General features: G+C 41.7%; 2 protein-coding genes across 6 annotated transcripts in view; both read left to right on the top strand.

Moving 5' to 3' along the window:
* Nucleotides 1-1,279: 1,279 nt before the first annotated feature.
* atf7a (activating transcription factor 7a) lies at nt 1,280-20,761 on the top strand. Of its 4 annotated transcripts, none has more exons than XM_035644682.2 (12): nt 1,280-1,353; nt 7,311-7,382; nt 10,328-10,424; nt 10,677-10,798; nt 11,229-11,393; nt 11,662-11,810; nt 14,356-14,449; nt 14,556-14,675; nt 15,823-15,972; nt 16,223-16,411; nt 17,156-17,261; nt 17,707-20,761. In XM_035644682.2, the coding sequence occupies exons 2-12, from the start codon at nt 7,335-7,337 to the stop codon at nt 17,937-17,939; spliced, it is 1,473 nt and encodes a 490-aa protein (XP_035500575.1). In that variant the 5' UTR covers nt 1,280-1,353; nt 7,311-7,334; the 3' UTR covers nt 17,940-20,761. The 4 variants fall into 4 exon arrangements, with proteins under 4 accessions (XP_035500575.1, XP_047186770.1, XP_035500576.1 ...); XM_047330814.1 differs by having other exon boundaries at nt 1,281-1,353; nt 10,677-10,789; XM_035644683.2 differs by lacking the exon at nt 1,280-1,353 and adding an exon at nt 7,153-7,177.
* Nucleotides 20,762-22,107: 1,346 nt separating this feature from the next.
* The window catches only part of dip2ba (disco-interacting protein 2 homolog Ba), a 41,805-nt gene continuing 38,093 nt past the window's right edge, over nt 22,108-25,819 (top strand). For both annotated transcript variants that reach the window (XM_035644678.2, XM_035644677.2), the window contains exon 1: nt 22,108-22,387. In XM_035644678.2, coding sequence (XP_035500571.1) covers nt 22,303-22,387 — 85 coding nt within the window. In that variant the 5' untranslated portion in view covers nt 22,108-22,302. The remainder of the gene's footprint in view (nt 22,388-25,819) is intronic.

Raw genomic sequence — 25,819 nt, 5'->3', positions numbered from 1 at the left:
TTGTATATTTGTAGAAAATTGCATTGTAAAGGAACAATTGCTGTGGATTACATGAGCTGGCTCACCGCATTTTCAAACAAAAGATATGATAAATTCATATGATCTCACGTTATGTTTTTGTATTAATTTGTAATATTTTGGCCGACTATTTTTTTTTTTGATATGGACACAATTCTGGAATATGCTCTTCCGCAGTCAGGACGTTCACTTCCAGGGAGAGAGAATAGGGTGAGAATATCAGGAAGGAAACCGTGAGGGGAAGAGGCCGCCTTTATTTACAATTACCGTCACAATTTACATACAATGGCTTTCACAGTTTGCTTTAATCGTGTGAGCTGTGACATAAAATGCAACAGTGCAGAGTCGGAACCTTAAGTTGAAGTAAATTAAATATGATATGGCAAACTTATAGCAACAAATTCCATGGTGGTCCTTTTAGAGATTTTCTTAAGAAAATATTATTATGCAATATTTTTGAAATCACTGACAACATTTTATACTTCAATTCACTAAACTGCTTTTTAATTATATTGTATGTTTTTGTGCTAAGGTCCAAGGTTTTGTACTGGACCTCATTACAGTCAGATCACAAGATTTTGAACATTGTAATGAAGGTAGGATTTTTTGCAGGACTGCATATGTTTAAAGTTAGGTAACCAAATTAGTATAAATTGAATGTACATATTTTGATACAAAAAACAAAAAACGTATGTATCTACATAAGATTGCACAGGTGATCCATTGGGTAATATTCTGCAATGTTGTTAAACCTCTCAGCGGAGAACTTCACACAGTTATTATATTATGTTGAGGTGGTTGATATCTGGTGCAGACTTTTTAAAATGTGATATGCACACATTTCTAATGACTAGAAACGCATGGGGTTTCTTTCTTATTTATCCAGGTGTGTCATTGGATGTATTAAAAGGGGAAGGGGTTATATATTGAGGTTGCATGTATGCAGGGCCCAGATTTTTGGGCTACACCACTGAGATAGAGTTACATAGTTTGATATCGAGACATTAGCAATGGGAAATGTTGACAGGCCTACCAAACACTGAGGAGATTCAACTGGTGTGTTTTTAATCCGCTGACTGGATTGGCAGAAGTTGTGCTTCTTAACAGGTCTAATCTCCCTCAAATGAAAAGTACAAAGAGAAGCCCAGAGCAACTGCTTGTGAAAACCCAGGACCCCCTCTTTGCTTGCCCTCGGCGGCTGGTGGTCACATATTTTTAACGCCTGGCAACGAGAGCTGGGTGTGAATTCTCGCGATAGTTCGACGTCGACGAGGGGAGTGTCAAATTCCAAGAGAGAGGAGAGGAGAGGGGAGCCAGAGAGAGAGGGGCGCAAGGGTGAGTTTGTAAACACTTTATTACCCTTCAAATTCGCCACACATTCTGTCGACTGCGCCAAACTGGACCCAAGTGGCGACAGTTTTCAGCGTCTGCCGTCGCCGAGTCCGCGCGTCCATAGAAATTGTCTAAAGTGTTGTTGCAGCCACGGCGCTTCATTCGGACCCATGTCTCGCTTTGCATTCAAGTGTCAGTCCGCTAACCAGCCAGCCGACGGCTAGCCGTTCTTCTTTCCCACTTCAGCCACCGGGGCTGTCCGCGGGGACCCTGGAACACCGCGCTCGGCCCCGGTGCTCCACGGCTCGGTGTGAACGTGTGCTCGCTGTCAGCGCACACGCTGGTAGTAGCGCTGTTACTACTCCTGCTCGCTGTGCGTCCGGCCTGTTGTTAACGCTAGCCACGCCAGCTAGCCAGTAGGCTTTTTTTTTTTTTTTTTTGCGTGGATACAAAAAGTTTATTTCAGGCTCTCGACCAATGGGATTCGAGCAGTCCGTGTTATTGACGGGGTCCGGAGCCGTGCACGCACCAGTCGCAGTTGAGCGACGTGCTCGTAGCCAATGGGCGAGCAGAACAGGCGGTCTTGTTACGGGAAAAGGCAGCGCTCAGTGCGCCTGTACGCAGCCAGCAGGTAATGGAGGCTACGAAAGACAAACTTTTTCGAGGCAAGTCAGCGGTGTCCTGTTGAGGCGACTGGGCTTTTTTTTTTTATTTGTCTTTTTCCTCAGGAATTCACTTTTTGAAATGCACCTCGACCCCGGAACTTCAGAGCAGCACTTGTCCGTGTGCGTCCGTTTTTTTTTTTGGCGGTAGAATTATTGTGCGATGATAAAAGTGGCTCTGCGAGGGGAGCCGCACAAGTCCCACGTTAGAATGATATCCATAGTATTGCAATTCGAGCTGTTTGACGCCCAAGGATCCGTATCACCGTACATGTCAACACCTTCAGTAGGAATGTAGGTCATGTTTTTGGCAGAGTTGTGCCTCATTCCATCACAGAGAAGAAGTGTTACACCAGAGGAAACACGTCTAGTCCAACCCCTCATCTTGACCCACGTTCAGTATCATTTGACTGCAACTTTAATCTCAAATGCCATCATATAACATACATGATGAATATTTACGTCTGTGTGAGATGTAGGTCATATACACTCACCGGACACTTTATTAGGTACACCTGTTCAATTGCTTGTTAACACAAATAGCTTATCAGCCAATCACATGGCTGCAATTCAATGCATGTAGGCATGTAGAGGTGGTCAAGACAACTTGCTGAAGTTCAAACCGAGCATCAGAATGGGGAAGAAAAGGGATTTAAGTGACTTTGAACGTGGTAGGGTTGTTGGTGCCAGACGGGCTGGTCTGAGTATTTCAGAAACTGTTGATCTACTGGGATTTTCACGCACAACCATCTCTAGGGTTTACAGACAATGGTCCGAAAAAGAGAAAATATCCAGTGAGCGGCAGTTGTGTGGACGAAAGTATGTTGTTGAAAGTATGCCACGAAGAATTAAGGCAGTACTGAAGGCAAAAGGGGGTCCGACCTTTTACTAGCAAGGTGTACCTAATAAAGTGGCCGGTGAGTGTATACTAGAGCCCGACCGATATATGGGTTGGCCGATATTAGCCTTTCACAGACATATCGGTATTTAAGTTCTATTTATTTGGTTGGCTTTGTAATCTTTTTCAATTTATAGCTATTCATGATGAAGTTTATGGTTAGACTAAAATATCAAGCCTCAGTTACATTTCTTTGTCATAAAGTTTTGATAACGACATCTTAGAATCATTGACATATTTTTATATATATATATATATGTATACACACACATACATACATACATACATGCATATATATCGGCCGATGTGTCAGTATTTTTGTATCCCTAATATTGATATTGGCCCCCAAAAATCCATATCGGACGGGCTCAAATATATACATATGCAAAGTTCTTGGTGTTTTGGTGTCATAGGGCTGCCATAGAGGAATCGGATCAGTACAACGTTTTTGATTTAATTTTAGAGAACTGCCTTGGGTCCATCCTGTGTTGTCCTGCATTGTCTGCTGGCTTGGATTTAGCTTTTAGGACTTGTTAGTTATGCAGACATGGCTATAGGATTTCATTTGTTCCATTTATCAAATCTCATGTTCACCCTGCTTACATAAATAAATATTGGCTGCACACACACACACACCCAGCCACAGACAAGATCTACAGTCGCAAAAGCTTATATAGCTCACATTTACAAGACTCTACAAGATTTTTCTTTCTTTCGTTCACATTGACATGACCTCACCTGTGAGCCACCTTTTATTTATTTCACTATTTAATTATTTCACTATTTTATTCTCCTTCCGCCTCCTTTACTCTTTTTTTCCTTCTTTTTGTGGGGTCTCCCCTACCCTCTGGCAATTCAAGCCTCAGATTCCAGAGTCATGGCTGCAGCACAAGCTATTAATACAGTTTGTTTAGTCAGTTTCCTAGCAGGCTGCATCAAACATTGGATGGCTGTGGCTGATTATAGCTGGGACTCGTTCCTGTACACCTGCTGAGTCGGAGAAATCCAAGTTAACGGTGGGACTTTGGCCGCAGCTCATTTAGAGGGTCAGGAATTAGGACACTTTGTGTGCTTCCATGTCACCTTGGATGAAAGCTGTTGAAAATAGGTGTACTTGATATCAGTGCCTGTAATGAGTATCAATGATGTGCATCAGGACTAACGTAACTAGAAGACTGATTGATTGTCTCTCACAGAGTTGAAGTCTTAATGAAGCAGGGCCTTTTACAGTGTGCTGTAAAACTTTACACTGTCATCATTATTATGTATTAATTGCTCTCTGAATTTATTCTCAGTGAGACACACTTGTAAATCAAAGTAGTAAATAACTCGTATCATTTTTGGTCTTAGGCTGCAGTTTTTGAAGATGTCCTTCAAGATAAATTGGCTTACCACAATATCAAGAAAGAAACCCATTACACATCTTAATACGGTTAAGGTATTGTTATGGGCATCTATGAAACAAATGTTATTTTCCACCCCTGTCATCTGGAATTCATGGTGGACCTTCCCCAAGATCAGATCCCACATTTCATGTGGGTGCCAGCCGGCCAAGTTAGTGTCTTGCATGTCTTTAATAAGATGTAAACTCTGAATCTGTTCCCCCTCTTCACGGCCAGATGTGTCCACTTCCCCACACAGTCCACACCCTCGGTATAATGAGCTAGACGGAGAATCTTGTTTGCAGACACATTTCTGCCCAAATAGACTCAGCGGATTGGAAGCACTTTGTGAGGGTCCTGGCACCGATCTGTTGTCTTTCACCAGAGCATGGGAGGTCTGCAAGGAATCAGACTGCTCTGCTTCATCGGTCCTTTGATCTGCGAAGAGAGGGATGAGTCTTTTTGCTTACAAACACCACGCACACCCTTTCACTCATAAAGACCTGGAGCTGAGCGCCACAACAGTTAGGCCTGTTACAGGCCCGGCGTCATGGGAGAGCGTTGTATTCCAGCGCAAGGCTTCAGTAATCATGTGTTGGCTCAGGGGCAGCTGTCGGCAGAGGGAGAAAAATGGAGGGAGGAAGGAGGAAAATGTACTGACTTCAACATTGGGAAAACTTTCAGACATTTATCCCTCGCCAACATAATGAATAATCTGTCCCACTCAATAATGTAAGGCCACATGCTCAAACCATGTAGTTTTTACGACAGAGATTAGTGTGGTCAGTATCTCAGTGATATTACATCTCTGAGCAAGTTTAACAAACTCTAAAGTTTGTGGAATCTGTGTATTTAAAGTTGGATTATGCATAAGCAGTTCTGTAAACAAACATGATTAAACATTTCAAACAAGTCAGAACAACACTGACGGACAGTGACTATCCTGTCCAATCCTATTTGTGACGTAAATGTTGAAGGGCTTGTACTAAAATCGTTAAGGTCGAACCCTATCCCTGCTCATGACTTCTTTTTAGCTGAACCTTATTGAATGTTGTGGTAATCCGTGGCTTGTGTTTATTGAAAGGTTTGTACTTGTATATATAGCAAGGCCCTTGATGCATGTTGGTAGTTGCTGTGCTGTCCGTGGGGCTGCGTTGTGTAAAAGCAGCCAGACGTCACTTTGGGCCAGCTGAGAGTGCTAAAACATTAATGTCCCTTGTCCGTCACCGTCGCCACCCCTCCAATTCCTTGATTTAAATTTAATGACTAAGTTATTTTTCTTAACTTCCTCATTTGTCTTAGCATGGAGTGTTTCTCAGCTGTGCAGAGCAGTGCAGGGTGGGGTGGAGTTGAGGTTGGTGACGAGGTGGGAGGGGGGTTGAGGAGTTGTGGAAACAGCTGATAGATGCTGTAAGTCTCACACAGCTTTAGTTTATGTCACTCCAGCTTCAGGCACAACAGGAGGAAAAACCAAACAGAAACATATGCATATTTACCTCTTAACAATTGCATGTACTCAGGTAAAGTGTGGGGGGGGGGTTCAGTCCTGTTGAGAGGTTTGGGAGGGTTTCCAGTTCGTACAAAGGTCCAACAGTCCTTATGTGACTCTTTCAACATATTACCAAATATTCATGCTTTATTAACAACACACAAGTAAAATCCACAGAATAACTACATCAGCCAATCACATCTTACAAGAAATCTACCCGTTAGTCCAATGCCTTTGTCTAGACTCTACTATTCTTAATTAGTAACATATCAGAAGTTAACCAACATGAAAAAGTAGCTAGTATACTGAAAGTAAAAAAAAGATTTCCACTTTCAATAACATTTGTGACAGTTTATTGTGATATATATTTTAGATCATATCATCCTTTGGCAGCAACAATTTAGTTTTTATTGTAATTCACCTCATTCATGTCAGAAATACACACTTAGAATATTTTAAATCATGATTAAACACAATGTACAATTTGAAATGTCATCATCATAATAACTTCAAGTGTTCTCTTCCTGGACGTGAGCAGTAAAGTAACAGTGATACCTCATTTTACTGATCTATTTGAATCACATGAACACTGGATGTCTTTTTCTTCTTCTCAGAAATGATATCACTGAAGCTTCAGTTAACTGTTATTGTTTTAGCAAGTAATCATTTAGTCTATCGAACTACACACATTTGTGGAAAGTGTCCTCGCTGGTTCCTCTAAGACCAAGATGATGTTTCTAGATGTTTTGTCCGACCAACTGTTCATAACATAAATATATGGAGTTCAATGTGTAATAAAATATATAAAATATGGGAATTTTCACAGGCTGATAAAAGATATATATAGATAGATTGCATGAAAAGTCGCTCTAATGATGAATTGATTATCAGAATAACAATTGCAAGTGATAATTATATTGATGGACTTATTGATTAATCGACCGAGTAAATGAGTAAACATTTCATTAGTATTGTGGGACCGTCTCCATCAGTCACTTGCATCTCCATACAGAAAAGTTGTTAACCAGGACAACAAGTACAAGTGAGTTACAGTGTAAGGTCAATATATGAACAATGTTTGTTCTCTGGATTCACCTGAGTGTTCTCAAAAAGTGGCTGAAGATGATGGAAGCAGACACAGAAACAACTGAATCAGAAAGAGGGAGAGGCTGGATGAGAAGTAGGGGAATAGGAAAAGGTTGGGAGGTCCTGGAGAAGGTGGAAGTGGGAGTGGTAATGAGAGGAGGGGGGATTGGAAGTGAGGGAAAAGGAGAGGGAGATGTCTTTGTGTAATCGGTAGCTGCCATCCTCTTTTGTAGGCGGCTCCTCATTGGCCAACCAGAGGCCCCCCTGTGTGAAGGAAGTATCACCAGGGAAACTTCGTCTCGCTGCCTCTGTGCGTGTTTTCCTTTTGCCAGGGTTATTTTTAAATAGCATTCGGCTTCCTGCTCAGACTAAAGACTACAAGCCACAGCATCACAAATCAAGAAAAGGCCGCAGCAATGTTCTCCTCTTCTCCTCACCCACAGTTACATTGCAAGTTCTTTGCAAAAATGGGGGACGACCGACCGTTTGCGTGCAGTGCTCCCGGCTGTGGACAGGTAAGTCCTCTCCCTCCATATCCTGGTTTCAGGTGTGTGAATGTCTCTGTGGTGAATGTTTTGCTTTTGTGCAAGTGCTCTTCAATGGACTGTGGACTGTAACTGCTAACGATTAGATATATTTTCCTTCTAAGAGAAAATTAATTCAAAGCAAAAAAGATATTAACTGTACTTGACACTTTATTAGACTATAATATAGCTTCATATATACAGTGAGAGAACTTGTTGACCCTGAGTGAAAAGACATAAGTTCTGCCAACACACTTATTCTTCCGGACAGATTTACCTAAACTAAATGTGATTTATGCTGCACTCTTAAACATCATTCATCACACCAATAGCATTCAAGTTAGCATTCAGTCTTGTGAGACAATGCTGTCTCCTTCAGCTGTGACTCAGTGGAAGCTCCAGTGAGTAATCAGAGCGCAGTTATTGTTTCAACCTGTCACTGTTGACTTCTAGCGCCTGCAGACACAGGTTTGAGCCACGGCAGTGACTCAGCTGAGTGCCAATAGTGCACTCACATGCCAGTAACGTGGTCCGTTGTCGGGGCTTGGCCCAACAACACAGCATATTCAAAGAAGTGTGTTCTGAGACTCGCGATTATTCAACACAGGAAATATCATGTCTAATGATGTTATGGTCAATTAGCTGTCTGATGCGGTGTTCGGTTGGGTGTGATATCCTCAGAGCGGGAGATGGATTGTTTCTCCGGGGGTCTGGAGGAAGAAAGTGTTTATGTGGTTTCGAAACATTTGTGATTCGCCGGCCCACTTGTGTTCCCTGATCAGAAGAGATCTGCAGCACACATGGTTTGTGGCTTGAACAGCAGCCATGTAAATCAGTTAAACATGCGTGTGTTGGATGAATAAGTGCGGATTTGTTTGGCTATTTTCTTGTCAGAACATTATGGATAACCGGGGACCCCTCCCTTCATAGAAAAACACATTTAACTTTCCTTTGACATGATTCTTTTTCTCGAATACTCAGCATATTTCATCTGTGGACATCATTATTAATTTAAGTTGACAGTTAATGCAAATGAGTGACGTGGAAGCGTTTCAAGGCAAAGCGACGGGTGCAGTGCAGGTCTACAGCTGTGGCACTCATCAGCTTTGTTTGAGTGTTAAACCCTTGTATAAACAGGTCCAGGAATCATAGTATGGTGTGATAGTGCTAGTTGTTTGTGTCTGTTTTTGATATCACAACACCACCTTACTTTGAGGAATATCGGCACGTTATCTACGAAACCCGTTTTTAATACACTTACAATAGAATCCTAAATGTTAAAGCGTTCATTGATTTTCTCTTTACTTGAGGGCAACAGAATAACGCGAAAACACAACACTGAAATATTTTCACATTTCCTCTCTTTTAGCTCTATTTTCGTCTCAGCCTACGCCTCAGGGAAAATATCTGACTCTGAAGCTGTGAAATGCTCCATTATGTTCACGAGCCACCGTTAGCTACAAACATCAGTGTGTCTGCAGTTTGATTGAGGCAGGTAGCATACAGTGTCTTTATCAGATTGTGTTCAATAATTCGCTCTGCGCAGCTCTACAGTGAAATAAGATTTTACCCATGGGAAACAGTTAAAAAAAATATATATATTATGGCCACTAAGAAATCAATGTATGGGTTACTGAAAAAAGTTCAGAGGTTCCATGCTCAGTCCAACACATAATATCAATCACCTTATCATTTTATAAAAAAATTTAGACTATTAAAGTCTAAGCTGTCACTTATGAGTATTTTACTGGCCTCCAATTAAGTCATCTTTGCTGATTATTTGTGTACATTTAGACGTATAAATGTCCAGATGCCTTTTACTGCTGCCCTTTGGAAGCAACAGTTGTCTACCAGGAAAGTCTGAATCATGCCCATAATAGAACAAGGATGATTGACTCCTGGCTCTGCCAAGGGTTTTCCCTTTAACAACAACAACAACAGCCCCCCATTTTATGATGACCAGTATTATACAGTGTGGGGAAGGGTAATCCTAGCTGCCAGTATCTCATACAGGGAGATTAACCGGAGATAGTTCTCTCCACAAGACCCAGCCGCCTTGTTCAGAAGGAAAGACGAACGAGACATGCAGTTGTACTGGTGATGCAGCCTGGTGGGGCTAAAAATAAGTCCCATGACACTTGACTGTGTTTCCACTTCACTCTCATGGCTGAACTCGCAACTGCAACGCGGCGCCCTAAAATAGGCTACACGGATGGTGAATAGGCTGGTGCCAGCGCCAAGATTATTCCTCCTACGTCTCTGACTGATTCGTCTCCCCACTTCTCCAAAGAAGAAGTGTCGCGCCTCAGAGGAGAGGATGGCGTCCTCATTGGCCTCCTGTCGCTTCCAGCCCTGATATTAAGCAACAGAACATGAGACTAAAGTAGAGCTTTACAGAGATACAGTTGACAGCATCCATATGTTTTACACACCGATTAGCTTGACAACAAGAAGTTCTCTTGTGTAAAAATATTACACTTTGCATGTGAATCATCTGTTTCGATGTGTCAGCTCATATTTGGTATTTAAGTGTTTGTTTGTTTTTTACAAGTTTTCATAATTCTGTTAATGCTTTAAACAATTGCTCATTCCCAACATTTCTGTGCGGCTGAAATTAGCTTTGGGCTCATCCATACTTGCCCTCTTTCTTTTTCTCATTCTAGATTCTAGTAGATGTATGGATATTTGAGCCCATATCCTGCAGCTATAATAATACAGGATTTTTAGACACGAGGAATTGTACACCACACATACAGTTTTCTTTGTGGTTCGCCACATAATGCATTGGGTACAGACTGCGTGTGTTGGGCAACAACTCAGAGAGATTATCTGTCTGTTACTAGTGCAATGAGATATCTGGATTAAGATGGTATATGTCACTAGGAAAAATATAATGTACTTATATTTCCTCTAATTTTCATGCTCACTCTTTGCAGAGGTTTACCAACGAGGACCACTTGGCTGTACACAAACACAAACATGAGATGACACTAAAATTTGGACCACCCAGGACCGACTCTGTCATTATTGCAGGTACTCGCTGTTTACCAGACAAAGGCTCAAGCTTTGCTGTTCCTCTTCACTACATATCCACTCCCAGCATTCAGATGAAGACTGTTTGTAGCATACCTCAGAACCAGCGTATTCCAACACTTGTTAATTCAGTCTCAAAATAAGCAGCTTCAAAGGCACATTCATGACATGGGCATTCTATATTCATTGTTGAGTGTGAATGAAGTGTGAACATGTCACTTATAGTTATCTATGATAATTTCTATTTGCCAGACCAGACACCTACTCCCACCCGCTTCCTAAAGAACTGTGAGGAAGTTGGTCTGTTCAACGAGCTGGCCAACTCCTTCGATCAAGACGACGATGAAAAGAGGGCCAAGAACTCTGTAAGTAAGGTGTGGAAATTTTGTTATTATTTCTTTGTGTGTGTGCGTGCGTGCGTGCGTGTATAACTGTCTACAGAAGCCAAGGAAATTCTCTGAACTCCCATGAAGTGGAAAATCATTTCTACTAACTTCCCTCCCAGTTTTGAACTTAGTCAAAAAAATGATTGCTTGTAAATATACTGGCCTTGTGCACTTTGTCTTTGTATCACCACAGTGTGAAGTACCTATTGCAGCTTGTTAGGATATATTTGTAAATTATGCGTTTCACTGTTTTTATTTCAGTTAAAACACTTCAAAAAAACAATGCTGTGGTTGTTTGGTTTGTGTGTTAAATACTCACTTCCTTTTTTAATTTACTGCAGTTTAGAGGAATGTAATCTTAAATAAGTTGTGTGAACTAACTCTTTTTAGCACATTCTCTCACTGTGTCTGTCCTTAGCACCCTGCTGCAAATTCTGTGGCTTTGGACATGAGCCTGCAGACGCCATCAGAAGTGAAGGTGAAAGAGGAGGCACCTGTAGAGGTCGACTCCTCGTCACCAGGCAGTCCAGAATCTATCTCTGGACAGTCAGACAGCAGCGGAGAGTTTCTGGTCAGAGGAAAGGTAGGACAGAAATGGGAGGAGGGGGAGTTTAGAGTGGAGAGTGGAACTTTAAATGATGTAGAAAGACTAAGCTTATAATCTTATACACGTCACAATAACTTTGCCATATCCCATAAATGCATTTTAAGGAAGTGCATCATATTATCTTTTTTCTAAGAGAAGTGATGCCTGACATGTTAAAAAAAGAAGCTTTACTCGTTTTATTTAGAATGACTGTAAAATGCTTTTTAACTGTTTGACATAACTTCCCACACCATTCCTGTCCTAGGACACCCCACCCAGGAGTTCAGCCCCCACCCCGACTATTGTGCGTCCAGGTTCCCTCTCACTACACTTGGGCTTTGATGCCCTTCAGCCCACTATGCCTTCACCGACTTCTGTCATCACACAAGCACCACCCTCCAGTCGTACTTTAGGGTGAGTTAAGGTCCATCAACAATCCTTCTCCTAACCTCTGCTGACCTTTTTGAACTGTTCTGTTGTTTTTGCCTGTGTTTGAGTGTATGTGTAGACAAAATAACTCAAAAATGCATGAATGGATTTTCATCAAACTTGGTGTGAATATTACGTGGGAGGGTATCTCCAGATGATTAACTTTTGGAGCTGATCAGTCACAGGTCAAGGTCAATAAAATTATAGTCAGAACGACACATTTTCCAAGATATATCTGCCAATAATTGGACTAGAGAGACAGTCTAAAGTCTGATCAAAAATTATTCCCCATCATATGATAAGTGATGTAATGAAAAAGTCACAATGAAACAGAAAATGATACCATGCAAAGTTAAAAAAAACATTTTTCTATGTATATTTGTTTCCTATATACACAACCTAAAGTTTATATAGTACGAAAAATAATCTATGGTAATACGGTAGGAATGATATCATGATGTCACTGTGAAGTCAGAAAATTATGTCATATAAATGCATTAACTTTTGCAGCCAATAAGATTGGTAACACGATGTACAGCATATAATCATTCATCATCATGTGGTATAAATTACATTTTGATGATGTCATTGTCAAATGGTATTATTAAAGTATAAAGAAATTAGCATTGCCTAGTTGGGATATATACAGTACACACACTGTATATTCATTGCTGCTCTAGGCTTTTCATTAATCCTGATTTGTCTTATAAAATTGTCCATGAAGTAGTTTTAAATCTCTCAAAGAAACACTTTTTCCACAGTGAAAAACCAATTTGACCAAGTTCAGTAATTTTCCAGTCATCGAAAACACACGGAAAAATGAAAGAAAAGTGAAATGTCTTGGAAAATCTTCATTCATTGGCTGAAAACTAACTACTGGGTTATGCATCAGTGATCCCCAAAACTGTTAACGCTGCCATGTGAAAGGGCTAAATGGGATCATATGGTAGTTAGTGGACAAGAGTATTCTCAATATTCTCCTCTTGGTTATGCTGTAAAAACGCTATGATCACAGCCTCTTACCATGTCACATGGTAGCATATGCATGTTGGATGAATTGAAATTGGTTAGCATGTTTGGTTGAGGTGGTTTCAAATGTTTAATAGGCATTGTTGGATGATAATAATAATAATAACAGATGGGAAACTGGGGCAGTGTTTTCCACCGAATGGAGAGAGAGGGTGGGAGAGAGACAGAGGGGGAGCGAGGCAGAGGGGGAGCGAATGAGCAAGGCAAAGAGCGCTGCACACAGCCCTACAATGAAGGCACAAAACAGTAACTTCTAGGTCTTTTATGTTATAATGAGAATTGTAAAAATTTGATTCATCACGAAACGGTGGTCGGCCAAATTACACTATGGGAGGCTGCCACAGCAGCAGCATTGTGTCTTCAGATATGTGATAATGGTCCCTAACATGACATGAAATGTTGGATGTTAGGGATGTGATCAGCTCTATGGTTGTCATACTTTTTTCCAGGCATGCCCCTGGTCGGATGCTTAAAAAAGCCCTTTTGAAGACTTCTGAACACTTAATATTGTTAGGAAAGATATTTTAAGAGTCAGCGGAAGTTATGTTAGCCAGCTGCGCCTGTATTCATAAAACTCCCTAGTATAATGAGTTTCTCAATGTGATGAAATTCTAAGAAAATTTGTTTTCTTTGAATTTCCCCTTACAGTTAAGACTAGATTGTCTAAACTGTTTAAATTAAAATCAAGGATACAAACAGAATGATGTACAGTATGTGTTTATTGTCATGTAGAGAAATAGGAAGTTAGATGTGAATGCCAGGTGTGAACTGATGTTACAGGGCCTGTTTGGTACAGCACTGTTGCGTAATTAATCCTGTTTGCATGCTACAATCTCCCATTCGATAGACTGCAACACCACCACATGTACACACCAACCACAACGAGGCGTTAATCTGCTGAACTATATCCTTCGTCTGCCTCTTGGCCTGCATCGTGACACCGGGCTCGGATTTTCCTCGTAAAATGTTTTTATGCTCGTCAACTAATTGAGCTAATAGTAAACATCGGGCGTCTTTGCAGTTTGGTTTTCTGGATCTTTTACTCACTTCAACCGCTGTTTGTTCACTGGTTTGTGGTTGATTAACACGCCAACCAAAGCTGCTACTTATCTAACTAACCATCAGTCCCAGAAACCAATGAAAGCTGAGACATTTTTCCTCCGTCAATATCAAATAGATTAAGTATTATTATGACCAGCATGGTTAAAAAAAAAGTATACAAATAAACAAGTAAGAATTCTCAGCGTGTAAACAGGCTGCTGCACATGGGTTTTCCATTTGTAGGCTACTTTTGAAGTGTAGTATAGAATTTATCCAACAAATATGTTCATTACATAAAATATTCTATTTATGATTACACCATTTTTAGACTAGGATAGTGGGGTTGAAGTGAATATGTTTTCCTAAATAGTGCAACTTGCTATGTAACAGAAACTTTGGGGTTGTAAAATTTAAATTTCTACAAATATGACTGAAAGTCCTGCTCCCTCTGCCTGTGTAGTTCGCCAACCAGCCACTACCCCATGATGATGCTACCCTCTGGCCAGGCAGTGCCTCTGCTCCCTGGTCCAGTACAGATGCCCTCTGTCATTAATGTAAGTCTGACCAACAGTTCTAACATGTTGTATTTCAATTATATCGATAAGAAGTTGGTTCAAGTTGTTAAGACGTGTATTTATGTATCGCGTCTGATCTCTCCAGCTGGCCCGACCCTTGTGCATGGTACCCAACATTCCTGGGATCCCAGGTCCTCCTCTGGGAGGCAGCAGCAGCGGCTCTAACTCCCCCTCTGGCTACAGCATCCACTCAGAGGCCAAGATGGTCAGCACTAGATTAGCTCTCTATTTTTATCTCTTTATCTGTTCTTTTTGTCTCCATCTTCACCCTCCAGCCTTCCTCTGCACTGGCTTAGTTTGTTCATCATATGACTTTCTACTGCAGTAACTCGTTTATTTAACCCTTACGCCACAACAACATATTAATACTGAAGTTCATACTGCAGAGTATACACAGAGCACTGTACAAGTAACAAGTGTAAGATCATTGTGCCAAAAAGGCTGGGGATAAATTGTCGGTGTCAATTGTTTTCTGCTCACATGCACATATATGGGTCTCTTCTGTTTATCAAATGATAATCATTATGATGTGCACTTTCAGTCAGTTATTTTCAAAGCTAGAACATTTTGAAAGTTATTAATTTCTTTCTTTTTTTTACTGCATAATAGTCAGTCATATCACAAAGCAACATCATCAACATCAATCAACATCTTCATCATCAAGCATCATCTGAAAATTGTTCCAGGAACACACAAAGCCTCCAGAGCTGAACTCTGTACAAAAGGGTTGAGATAGAACAGGATGTCACATGAATGTGCTGCTGAAAATAAGTTGGAACTGTTTGATGCTGTCAGGTCAACATGGGCGAGGATCTCTGCAGGGTTAGAGCACCTTTTTAAATTAACTCATCAGAGGATTTAGTCTTTTCATGAGGGAAGGGGCGGTACAGCCTGGCACTGGATTACATTTCATCATGAATACAACAGACATCTGGCAGAAAAACTAGATTTATTGCATGTTAAAACACTGCACGCAAACCAGCCTTTCTTTAAGTTTTAAAAAAAAAAACTTCAAATGTTTTAGAAGCACAAATGCTTCGCACTAAAAATAAATTGGCATTCATAACAGGGTGCACAAGTATGATTAACAACTTACTCATGGCTTTATTTGAGATTAGTAACACAGTTTTAGACAAAGCTAACTTGGCCAAAACTGTAAATGAGATGATTGAATTAACATGGAGCACATTAAACTCAAAAAATGAGGTGCTACTGCTATTTAATCTGACCTGTGGCATCATTACTTTCTTGGTCTTCACAGTGTTTTGATCTTTTCTGATGTTGGTTTGAAATGTGTTTTCTGATTCCTGTGCTTTTTGCTAATATTTGGTCGTATAATTTTTCTCCTTAAGCGTCTGAAGGCTGCGCTGTCTCAGCAGAGCCCATCAGGACAGAGTATGGGGTTCATGGGCATGGGCGGCAGCCCCATGGTGCCTCAGAGGGCAGAGCAGAGTCAGCTGCTTGTCCAACATCCAGATGCTCCATCACCTGCACAACCACAGGTACACTGTGCTGTCTGCAATCAAGGCCTTAACTGTAACGAGACTTACGAAGTGACGAGTTGATTGGGAAGTTTAAGAATTTAAATCATAACTGAGCGAAGAATTTTGAGGTTGTACTGCTTGTAAGTGGGATGGCTATAATGAGTTCTGACTAAAATTATGAAACGATGACTCAAACTTCCCTTTTCTCTCTCATCTTGCTTCGGCTCCCCTCCTGTCTGTTGGTTTCCTTCTCACCCTTACACAATAGGTCTCTCCAGCACAGCCTACTGGTGGGCGTCGGCGGCGGACAGCAGACGATGACCCAGATGAGCGAAGGCAGCGCTTCCTGGAGAGGAATCGCGCTGCGGCGTCGCGCTGCAGACAGAAACGCAAACTGTGGGTCGGTTCTCTAGAGAAGAAGGCTGAGGAGCTCAGCTCCCTGAATGTCTCCCTGTCGGTGAGTGGGCCTGGAGTGGGTGGGCAGAGATGAAATGGCGCCTGCGGATGGCCTGTGTTGGCTTGCGTGTAGTCACACTCACTCTGCCAATTTGACAGGCCTTCAACTAGTCAAAGAAGTTTAAGATTTCTGGGAATGATTGTAAAGTTTACACAAGCTGAAACTGTGAAACCCATTACAACTTGTTTCGCATCCTCATTGTATTATTTAAGCTTTCAGGTCATTTTAAAACCATGTGCCCACTGCGAGCTTTACCTGAAACAAGACTGTTTACACCCTTATGCTTGGACACACTACATGATTTTCAAAGTTGTAAGATCGCTGTACCGTTCTACACTTCACAACGTGCTGTCTTGTAATCACAAGGCGTTCAGTACAATACACTGGCAAAACAGGAATTGTTTTTATCAGTTTTGACGATGGTCGTCAGAAAGACACTGTGGTGTTCAACATAATTGCAGAACAGTCTTATGTCAAAAGGTCAGAAACAGGAAGCAGTTACATTCATTATCTATTGCAGTGAAAATACACAACACGACAGAAACAAGCCCCACGCCGATTTTTGCGGAGCTCCATAATTTGTCAGCAAGCAGAAAATGTGGCTTAAAATCATCTAGTGTGAACTCTTATATTGGATCGATTCTTAGCTGAAAAGTTAACGTTACATTAGGGGTACGGAAGTTTTCGCGGTATGTCTTACTATGATATGTAATTTTAAACGGTCTGATTTTTCCATGCCGTCAGAATGAAGTGTCTCTGTTGCGGAATGAGGTGGCTCATTTGAAGCAGCTGCTGCTGGCCCACAAGGACTGTCCTGTTACGAACCTACAGAAGAAGACTGCCTACTTAGGTGAGCCCTGCACAGCTACGCCATTTTTTTGAACTGGTGTAATTTACATTTAAACGAAACGTGATTTAGAATCGTGTGTCTACCATATCTACATGTAGGATCATAGGTGATGCACCGTGCAAAACGTTTAAATTAAAAGACAATAAAATGTGGGTAACAATAAATTCATGATATTTGAAAGACCTGATGGGAAGACAACATATATATTAAAACATATTGAGCTACAAATTCACATTTTTTGTAATGGTTTTTTTTCACTCTTTATAATTCTTAATCTGATTTTTCTAAATTCAGCTACATTTTAGTAGATAAACAACAAATACTATGTCCAAACATTTTCTGTGTGGTAGATGTGGAGTGTATTCAAGTTCAAAAGTTGAATGTGTCGGCCAATTGAACAATACATTTATACATGTGTTATCTTTTTCTTTTTTTCCCCGTGCAGCTGCCGAGGAGAGAATGAAAGACACCTCCGAGCCGACAGGTTCTCCTGCCCCTGTGATTCAGCACAGCTCTCTGGCGCCGAGCCCCTCAACAGGGCACAACGGCCTGAGCTCAAGGGCAGCGGCCGAGGCCATGGCCATGTCTGTGCTGGCAGGAATGGGCCAGCAGCAGAGGGCTGAGAGCGGAGCCTCTCATATTATCATGGCTGCACAGTCTCAATCTGCTGCCAGATGATGAGCGATGCCACCACAGCCAAGACTTGGATCATCACAGGGGGGCAAAAAAATGGAGCAGCGGACACCCCCCACCTCCCAACTTACTCAATCTAGAAGTCCAAATATCTCTTCTTTCGCTTGCCCCTTCCTCCTCTGCTCTCTCTGACCCTCCTGTGGAGCCATCATGCTGTGGCCTGGAGCTCAGCAGCAGCCTTCTGGGAATGGACTGAGACTTTTGAGAGAGCTTTCCCATTCACTTTGCCACAGACTACAGGGGCTGGACTCCAACCCCCTCCTCACCCGCCCTACCCCGTCTTTCCCCCTCTATGTCTCCCTGCTCATCCCACCTAACCCTCAGCCATAATGACTCTCCACTGGACTGTAGGACTGCATCACTCTGAGTGTACTGTCGTAATCAACTCCCCGCGTTGACGTGTACCGCACGTGTTTGAAACACACCAAGTGTTGCATGAACGTTCTTGATCAAATCATATACCAAACAACACGCAGGACTTTCAGCAGGGAATAGTGCCTTGTGCTTCTTGACTTACTAGCCATACACACACACACACACACACACACACACACACACACACGCCAAGACAGCTTACATCCCGATACAACCGCTGCTCCAAAGATGCACGGTTGTCTACACTTCTGTGACTTAGATCTCAAATATTCATGTAAACCTTTTGTTAATGGTTCCACCTCAAGGTGATCTCAACATGGACCCAGAATCTTACCTCATTTACTCCCCTTTATGATAGAATTTATAAACTCTGTGTGTGATTGGCTCTGTGTGTATATATTTATGTACATCAGAACATAGCAGTTTGCCTACTCCGGCTCTAATACATTAATATTTAGATTGTTAGCATGTGACTTTTTCTATAAGGGTGTTATGTTCTTGATACAGTATGTGCAGCTATATATTTTTTAAACTAATTGGCACATCCTCCCAATTTAGTCCTAAAATCATTTTGTTGGAGCAACATTTTTTTCTGACCTGAAGGGAATCTAACCTCTCCTCTCCTCTCCTTCTCACGTTTCCTCTAAAACGGGCAGTTTTTATGTGGATGCCTTATTCCATTTTATCTGAAACTATTGTAGTTATTGTGATTTCCTGTGTGGGCCCTGGACTTACTGTAACTGTTATTTTTCACACCTCAGGATGGTTGCACATCCTTGCTGCTCGCTGGAATTGCGATGAAACCCCCTTAGTCTCTTTGCTCTTTACCAAACCTAAACTTAAGCCATAACAAATCCGATCTCTGAATATCCAAAGACCACCTGGTACTTGTTCTGGGGCTGGCGACAAATAGCCCGACTGTTATTTTGTGATTCAGAGGTCACAGTGACACAATCTACAGTATATCACTGCTCGTTGTTTGCACTTACACACCTTCTCACACACACATTAATTTCTCGTCATTATGCCTTAAGATCACATTGGTGCCTCCGATATCCACTCTTAAAAACAATAAGATTTGCTCGTGAGCCTGAGCAAAAATATATTTCTCTTTAACTTGTTTATTTCATCAAATGGAAAACAATCAATGAGGAGCAATAACTCGCTGAAGATCCTCGTAACCTTTACAATTAAGAGTTAATTTAACCACAGGTCTCTTTTCAGTGACATTAAACAATACTATACTCGTCTGTCATCTGGTGGAGGGACACAGCAAAGTCATCTTCACTGTTAAAAGCTTTGAAGGAAAAAGTTTGAATGCCTTGTGACTGTTGCTGAACTGCTCCAGTTCTTTAGAAATAACCACCAAGATATTTTCCCCAGATATCAATATATTTTTAACTAAACACCTATACATGTGGTTTTCTTTTATTGTTTATCCCCCCCTGTATATTTCTGTCCCTCTTCTGTCTGACGTGATCATATATTTGCAAGATGTGATATTTCGAAACAAGATGTCTGTCCATTAACACAAGGGCAGTTCTTTATGCACTAAAGTAATGCAAGTTTATCATAGCTTTGTATTTCTGTTCATTTAAGGTTTTCCGGTTCTCTTGGTCTGTTTTTTTTTCTCATGGTATTTCTCTCTCACTCCTTTGTACTGTATACATGAATGGGAATGTGCTCAGCAACTTAAATACGTTTAACCTTTGATTGAACCTCTTGTCCTACAGTCCTAATGACGAGTCCGGCATTTTGTTGTTCTTTGAAGCTGGCACTATATTCGGCTGGCAGTCCATTCTAGACGATTGTTCATATGAAAGGAAAATTCAAACTATATATTTAGCTTTCATGTTTTCATGCAATTCATGTCATTGGCACCTTTTTTGTCATTTCTTCTTTTCTTCTGGTGTGTGCTATTTTCAGCACTATACAACTTTTGTCATAACGCTTCTGATTGTGCTGATGAATATAGAAACAAATTTCTTTAACACAGACTTCTTTTTTTGTTTGTTTTCCCTGCGGAAAAAAAAGGTCATTGGTTATTTTTCAGAAGAGATTTTATCCCCTATGTTAAATTTTTTAAGATGAATTTGGTCATCTTTTTTTGATGGTCCTTGTCTAACTTATTTTTACTTAATTGGTTAAATAACTGTCGTCATCGCAGCCTTTGGCATATTAATGTTACCTAGAATTAATAGGAAAGGAGCAATCTAATGAAAAATGCAACAGTTTGAAAGTTGCACATGGTGTTTTAACGGTTTTTCACACTCCCATTTTTGGACTGATGATTTCAGAAATTGTCCTACTGTACATATCTGTACTATATGAATATATTTACTTTTCCATGCATGTCCAAGTGGAATACTATGAACACTTACGTACAGTGCTGCAGTTTTAATTAAAGAAACTACATCTTAATGAATATTAAATGTTTTGTTGTCGGCTTAGATTCACATTGACAAGATGATTTTTTTCCCCCTGTGAATTTACAAGTGGAGACTCTCAGTCAGTGCTTGGTAAATATATTTACATACACACATAATATACTGTATGTATGGACTTTGTACTGCTTTTTTGCTATTGCTACATAGGCAATGATTGGATTGACAGCTGTTTACCTACTAATCTAGTAGAAATGTAGCGAGTTCAGCATCGAACTTCTTTCCTTTAATCACCAACAACTGTCTCCAGCGATGGAAATCAACACCAGTGTTGATGGTGAGCCATTGCTGTGATTAGTTTTGCTTCTATTTCTATCACTTCCACTGACGTTAGCAGGCTTAGCATCCATAGCTCCAGCCTGGCCAGCCTTTGCCATTGCTATAGGAAGTCACTGTAGCATCCAGTCTGCCACAGGGCTCACAGCGATGGGTGAAGCCCTTGGAAAGTGAACATCACCACCAGCTCCTGGCAATCAACCACAGCGGCAGAGAATACTTTCATATGGCACCTTTAAGCAAAGCTGTAACTATTGTTGAGGACTCTGAAGTCATGTCCTCTGTACTCACAGTTTAAGTTAAATTCTACCATTAAAAATGTCCACACCTACTAGTATTTTAAAGACGCATTCTACATCACTTCAGTTTTTATACCCAATATTTGGAAATTGGTCTGTTTTGGGCAAAGAAAAATAGATACATGTCTCAGTATTTATAATTGTAGTCCTGGTAGTGTGGAGGAACAAGCTGTTTTACACATTACATTAATGTATACTTAACTGTCCAATATATGATACAAGTTGATTACTACATGATGTACTACGATGGAGTATTAGGGCCAAGTTGTAATTTTACAAGACACATATCATAATATTACTAGAATTAAACGTAATTGTGGGCTTCGTGTCATTTTTATAGGGGGTCTATCGGAAGATCAGCCTGTCGCCTGCGATACAACGAAATACTTTATCTTTTGGCAAATCAGCACCACATTATTATTAAGTGTCAAGACTTTGGAAAGATTGTGCAAGAGTCAAAGAAGGAACCAGGTGGATTTTGAGGAAAATTGCCCCTTTTGTGGAGGAGGAAATGGCAAGTAACTTTTTTTTTTCTTTATCTGGAAATATTATGACTTTTTGTCCCGAAATTACAACTTAACCTCTACTACGACTTTAATCTCGCTTTGTCCTCTGGTACAGAGTGGACTCTCTCTCTCTCTGTGTGTGTGTGTGTGTGTGTGTTTCCGCCTGTGGGCCGCCAGAGGGAGCCCCAGTGTCGGTGTGTCAGAGGATGCGGTGAATTCACTCTCAGGCGAGGTAAACGCAGTCACGTGACCGCCCGTTGCCGTTGGTGACTTTCTTCCATGATGGCGGAGCGGCTGGCCGTGCGGATGGACCGTCTCTCCCACTCCGACGCTTGTTTCGTCTCTTGAGGGAGGGCGTCTCATTTTTATTATTATTTTTTTTTAAACCAGTTAACAGACGTCCCCCCCTCGGTTCCCGTTCAACAAACTCGTGTTTGTCGGCGAAGTCATGGCGGAGCGCGGCGTGGATGTGTCCGCCCTGCCAAGAGAGGTTCGAGACCAGTTGGCGGAGTTGGACCTGGAGCTGTCTGAAGGTAAGAGGCGGGCAGGGGGCGGACAGCTGCGGGAGTCGGGGGGGGGGGGGGGGGTGCTGCGGCACAAGCTATCCGTGTGTTCGTGCCGCGTGTGAACGACCCGGCAGCGATCGAAGCTCCGTCCGCTCCTCCTGCCGGCGCGTGTGGGACGCTGGACGCGAGCGCACCGTGCCACCTAGCTCGTTTCGTGCTAATACGGGATGTAAGCTAGCAGGGCATGACGAGCAGCATTGTGGCGGGGGGAGAGAGGAAAGGCTCTGCCAACCGTCCTCCCGGTGTGGCCTTGATCCCACACCGCCCAGTGGCTCGTCGACTCACTCCCGGATGTGTTTTTCTGTACAAAATAGAATCGAGTCACCTCCTCCAGCCCTGTCTGCCCTGACAGACAGCCTGCCGATGGCCCGAGGCGAGGTCTGGCGGTGGCCGTCTTCCTCCTGTCATCGCCCCTGGTGACACTTCCCAACACGTCGGATGTTCCGTGCGGGTCTTTCACACCGCTGCTCGAGTTTCGGATGAAAAATTAAAAAAAGAAAGTAGTGTTTGATCGCAGTGATTCTGTGAGTCACTGTGGCCAGTGTTGTAGAGATGCAATGACGAGGCCTGCAGGCACGATCCTCTCTGATGTGAAGATACAGGGCTGTGACAAAGGGCTGCCACCCTGTGTGACCTCAGTGATAAACAAGATACATGTGTGTGTAAACCTGTTATTACTGGAAATTATAGGTTTACCTCCCTGTGCTGCGGCCGCTCATCCTGGGTTACAACGACCGTCACCTCGGTTTCGAGTGAGGTCTTTATCAGGCCCATGTGTTTCTGCTGGTGTGGACAATAGATGGATCTATTACACGTGTTTTAAACACATGTGGATCTTTAATTCATCCAAATCGTATTCAAACCAACCCTCTCCCCCCAGAGCAGCCGTCTTGCTCTACAGCCACTGACACTAGATGTAACACATCCCCTGACAGTAACACTCCAGTCGTCCAGAGCATCGATCGTTGTCATTGATTCATTTCAAGAATAGCTGGGATAAGGCCATAAAAAGGAACATGGAAGTCTCACCAACAACATGGCTCATTTGGATTTGACAGTTATATTACTTGACATGTTGTGATTTAAAAAAACCAAACATGTTCAAAGGTGAATTATTGATAGCTATGAAAACATTTGAACGGCACAGGTAAATGCAGGAGGTATTTGGTTATACTAGTGCATCCGCATGTATTTGAAGAGCTGACTGACCTCTGAGGTTAATGCATCATTCAGCTGTACATGTACCAGTATTTAATGTGTTGGCCCAACCTGTTACGATGCCATGCTGGTGGTTTTGGATGTTTCATCTACCTTATTATAAATGATTTATACTTTACATAACTAATATATGTGGCATGTATATGTGTAAATGTACCCAAGTTAAATCGAAAGTTAATTTTAGGGTTGTCACCGTCAGAAGATGGAAATTTGTCAGCTTGGAATTTGCCATTCTGCAGAAACTTGAAACTTAGTAGTGTGATCCATCACTGCATCACAGTTACCTTTATTTTTTTAGGTCAGCTACATTATTGCAGTTGTGAACTGGTTTTGAAAACTCTTCTTCCAAATAATTGGTCACACTTGAGAGTTGGTCACGGAACACGACAAGTTTCAATGCAAGAAACAACCAAATCTTAGTTTTGTTATTTTCTTTTTTGCTATCTGCACGTTTACTCATTGTAGGTCCTCTGCATATTAGTCGTCTGACAACTTGTGAATGCTCTGCTTTTTTTGGAATTCCAGCTCTCCAGTTCTCAAGTCCTATTTGACTGGATGCATGTGGCATGTCATTGCCTTAGAGGCTGTTTTTCTCAAGTCCACAACAACCCCCCCTCTGAACCGAGTGAAAATGCCTGTTCCTACGTTGCTCGGATAAGAACACAGGCCTGCCAAATGGCCTCTTAAAAAACAACCCATTTCTGCGAGCCCCCTGTGACCATGGTCACACAATGAGGACCATTCAGCCGGTCTGAGCTGCCGTGGCCAGGAGCTCTACTGCCATTTAGGCCATTCAGCTCAACCCAGTCTTTGTGTGTGCACGTCGGAATGAGTTGCCTCCGCGAAGGGAGGGGCCTGTGACTGGTCATACTTGAGAAGCTGACGTGTGTTGAATTTGTGTACTTCTACTGGGAGTGGTTCACCCCTCCTCACCCTGCCATTTCTCAGCTGGGCCGGGGTAAAAGGTCATGTCAAGCTCCTCTCTGTAGCCTACCTGGTTGATAGTCCCTTCCATCTGTCAAGTGCATTTTACAGATGTCTTCATGTTGCTGACAGGCAACATTCCACACAAATGAGTCATTCGTCTGAAGATTAGTAGCTAGTGATTCAAGCCCATGTGCTTTTTTTTTTACATGAAAATAAATCTTCCAATCACTGGCATTTCCCTGTCTGCTTCTAAGTTTTTAAAGTCAGAGTGGCTTCTCATGCATGCTTGTATAATATATATAGATGCAGTTTTACACTCTGTTTGCATCTCTGGTCAGTATGTTGAGACTGAGAGTCCATAGTATTGCCAGTGGCTTCCTTTCTAGGCCAATCATGCTGTTAACCAGCCAGCCAGAGTTCACATGTGTCAGAAGCAAGCGTGGCTGGGTCCTCTGTCGAGGATGACAGCACTGATATGGACCCATATCTCTATCAACCATCCATGCTCCTGTCCTAAGTCATCAGTGACAGTGTGTAGGACTTGAGGAAGACTCCCTTCCTCTCACTCTGTGTCATTTTTTGAATGTAACATGCAGCAAAGTACTTACTTAAGAAAAGTATGTTATTTTCAGACAGATAACAGACATGTGATAGACACTTCCTTAAAAATGATCTCATGTTGTGCTGCGCTCCAGAGGTGAATTTTTGCACGGGAATAAAGAGAGGAATAAGGACGTCTCACGCTGATTGAAATCTTCTCTACCCACATTCGAATGATTTCATATCTGTTGACCCTTCGCATGCTCTGTTAACAGCTCTGGAAGATGTTAGTGCTCTTTTCCTACGTTGGGCAATATGGTCAAGTGTTCCAAATGATATGTAAAAAGCTTATAGTCATGTTTATGCAAAAGCTTTTCTTATGTTTTTCTTGAACACAATGCTATACTTTTCTTGAAAATGAATGTTGTTAAATCTCTTTGACAAAGTGTCTGTCCCTGCCTCTGATGATGTAATTCATTCATTTGATTAACGCTATGGTTATGTGAACCATGAAACTTTTCCCTACGAGGGATCAATAAAGGTAAATTTATCTTGAACTCTTAAACATGAACATTGTTTAGCAATATAATTATAAAGAGGGATGTTGTTTTCTTTTTAATCTTTTGGTAGTATATTCCCCGGTGTATGTAAAGTGCCTTATAGGTCAGAATCCAAAATGTACAAATGATCTTCCTTGGAGCTTCAGAGCCAAGG

This window comes from Scophthalmus maximus, chromosome 3 (assembly GCF_022379125.1).
Source record: "Scophthalmus maximus strain ysfricsl-2021 chromosome 3, ASM2237912v1, whole genome shotgun sequence".
NCBI lineage: Eukaryota > Metazoa > Chordata > Actinopteri > Pleuronectiformes > Scophthalmidae > Scophthalmus > Scophthalmus maximus.
The sequence above is the reverse complement of the archived record's forward strand: the minus strand, read 5'-3'. Positions and strand labels throughout refer to the sequence as shown.